Source organism: Penaeus monodon, chromosome 20, assembly GCF_015228065.2.
Source record: "Penaeus monodon isolate SGIC_2016 chromosome 20, NSTDA_Pmon_1, whole genome shotgun sequence".
Classification (NCBI taxonomy): Eukaryota; Metazoa; Arthropoda; class Malacostraca; order Decapoda; family Penaeidae; genus Penaeus; species Penaeus monodon.
The window spans coordinates 46128735-46130434 of record NC_051405.1 but is presented as its reverse complement, the minus strand read 5'-3'; the positions used below and the strand labels follow the sequence as shown (position 1 = coordinate 46130434).

General features: G+C 34.2%; 1 protein-coding gene across 1 annotated transcript in view; it reads left to right on the top strand.

Moving 5' to 3' along the window:
* Positions 1-1700, top strand: part of LOC119586023 (putative 3-phosphoinositide-dependent protein kinase 2) — a gene marked incomplete at its 5' end in the record, with an annotated part of 38876 nt that overhangs the window by 33792 nt on the left and 3384 nt on the right. Inside the window, 2 exon segments of the mRNA XM_037934730.1 lie at positions 1165-1303; positions 1456-1637. Coding sequence (XP_037790658.1) covers positions 1165-1303; positions 1456-1637 — 321 coding nt within the window.

Here is a 1700-nt window from a genome sequence, read left to right as displayed (position 1 = left end):
TAGATCTCCTCTTATGTAGAATTATGTAATCTTTCCTCTTATGTATATCCAGGTCGATCTTTCCTCATATTTACATCCAGGTTCATGAGATGGTAAATTGTTAATGAAGTATTAATGGGAAAAACTGCCTATGACATTCTTTCTTTATCTGAAATAACTTGCATATGCTGACTTGGGTGGTATTTGTGCTATTGAAACTGAGACATTGTTCAGTGTTGAAAATGACCAGCAGTCTTAATTTTTTTTGTAATGTCAAAAATGGAGAAAGTTTAAGCTTATGCATAAGAATATTTGTGTCACTATAATATCCTTGTATAGTAATAATGATTCTGGTATTCTAGTCAACCTATTTATGTGTTCTTGAAGAAAAATCTGTTGCAAGCAGGGGAGTGTTATTCGAGTAATAATGATTTGGCCCGACATATCCAATGATGTAATGTACTGAGGAGCAGGTCTTGCTGATCTTGGGGTAGAGTGTCCAGTTTTTTTTCCCACCTTATTTTGACCCTGCCCTGCAATTCCACTCCTCACAGCTGAGTTGCTCAGAAAAATATGTAGCAAACCTGGGACTTTATATTGCTAAGTAGTTGTGCTATTTCACCTCCAGGATTTTGTATTCTTGGATTATATTTTCCAAAAAATAGGACTCAAAGATTTACACAAACCGTTGAAAGATTCAGAACAATTGGGCATGTCAAGAAAAACATATATATATATTATATTTGTTCTCACCAGAATAAATAAATTTTCAATAACGGATGGGATGAGCATGTAGTTGCATGGGGCTTCTAATCCTAAGTAATCATTTAGGAAACAGTTAATAATAACAGACTTTATTTGGAAGTTTTAACATTACCTGCTTCCATGATTTCTCTGTAAGGAACACTTGTCAGAAAGGGTAGATGGAAATATACAGTTAAACCAAAGAAGGAGAAGGAGGTAAGAGAAGAGAAAGAAGGATGAACGGGAGAATAACATTTCTAACCATAAGGAGAGTTTTCCACAAGATTTGGATTTACGTCTATGGGTGATTAATTGTTGATAATGTGCACCAGAAAAGTTTTGCAATGACTGAAATTCTAACTCAGAAAGGAAAGTTATATCAGTATAATTTTTTTTATTGTTTTTCTGCTGTGCATAATTCTTTTCTGGTTGTTTTGGCAGATTAATTGGGAGCATAAAAATCAACCAGGATTGGAGACAATTGAACTTCAGTTAATGCTTGGCTTAGATATAAGTAATGATGATAATAACAAAGCTGTTGAAAATAAAAAGACTGAATCAGAGGCTGTCAAGAAAGCTGGTAAGTATATCTTTTGGTATCAGTATCATGTTTAGTGATACAAGAAATTTGGTATGTGTGCATTTATATATGCTTATATTTATGTACATGTATGAGTATGTGAACAGATGTGATCTTGAATTATGTTTTATTTTCCCCCCCACCTTTTGTAGGTAAGAAAAATATGGCTGATATTAGTGATGAAGAATATATTTTAAGGCTGGCAGCACAGGAGAGAGAAAACAAGTGGCACAGATTTGTTGAAGGGAATCTGATCCTGAAGCAAGGACTCATGGATAAACGCAAGGTAGGGATCTCTGGATATTGGATGAGAAGTGGAGAATTAAGTATTCCAGTTATTACTCTGTAGAAATTCTGCTTGAAGTTTTTTGTTGTGTTCTTCTCACAGGTTCCTTTT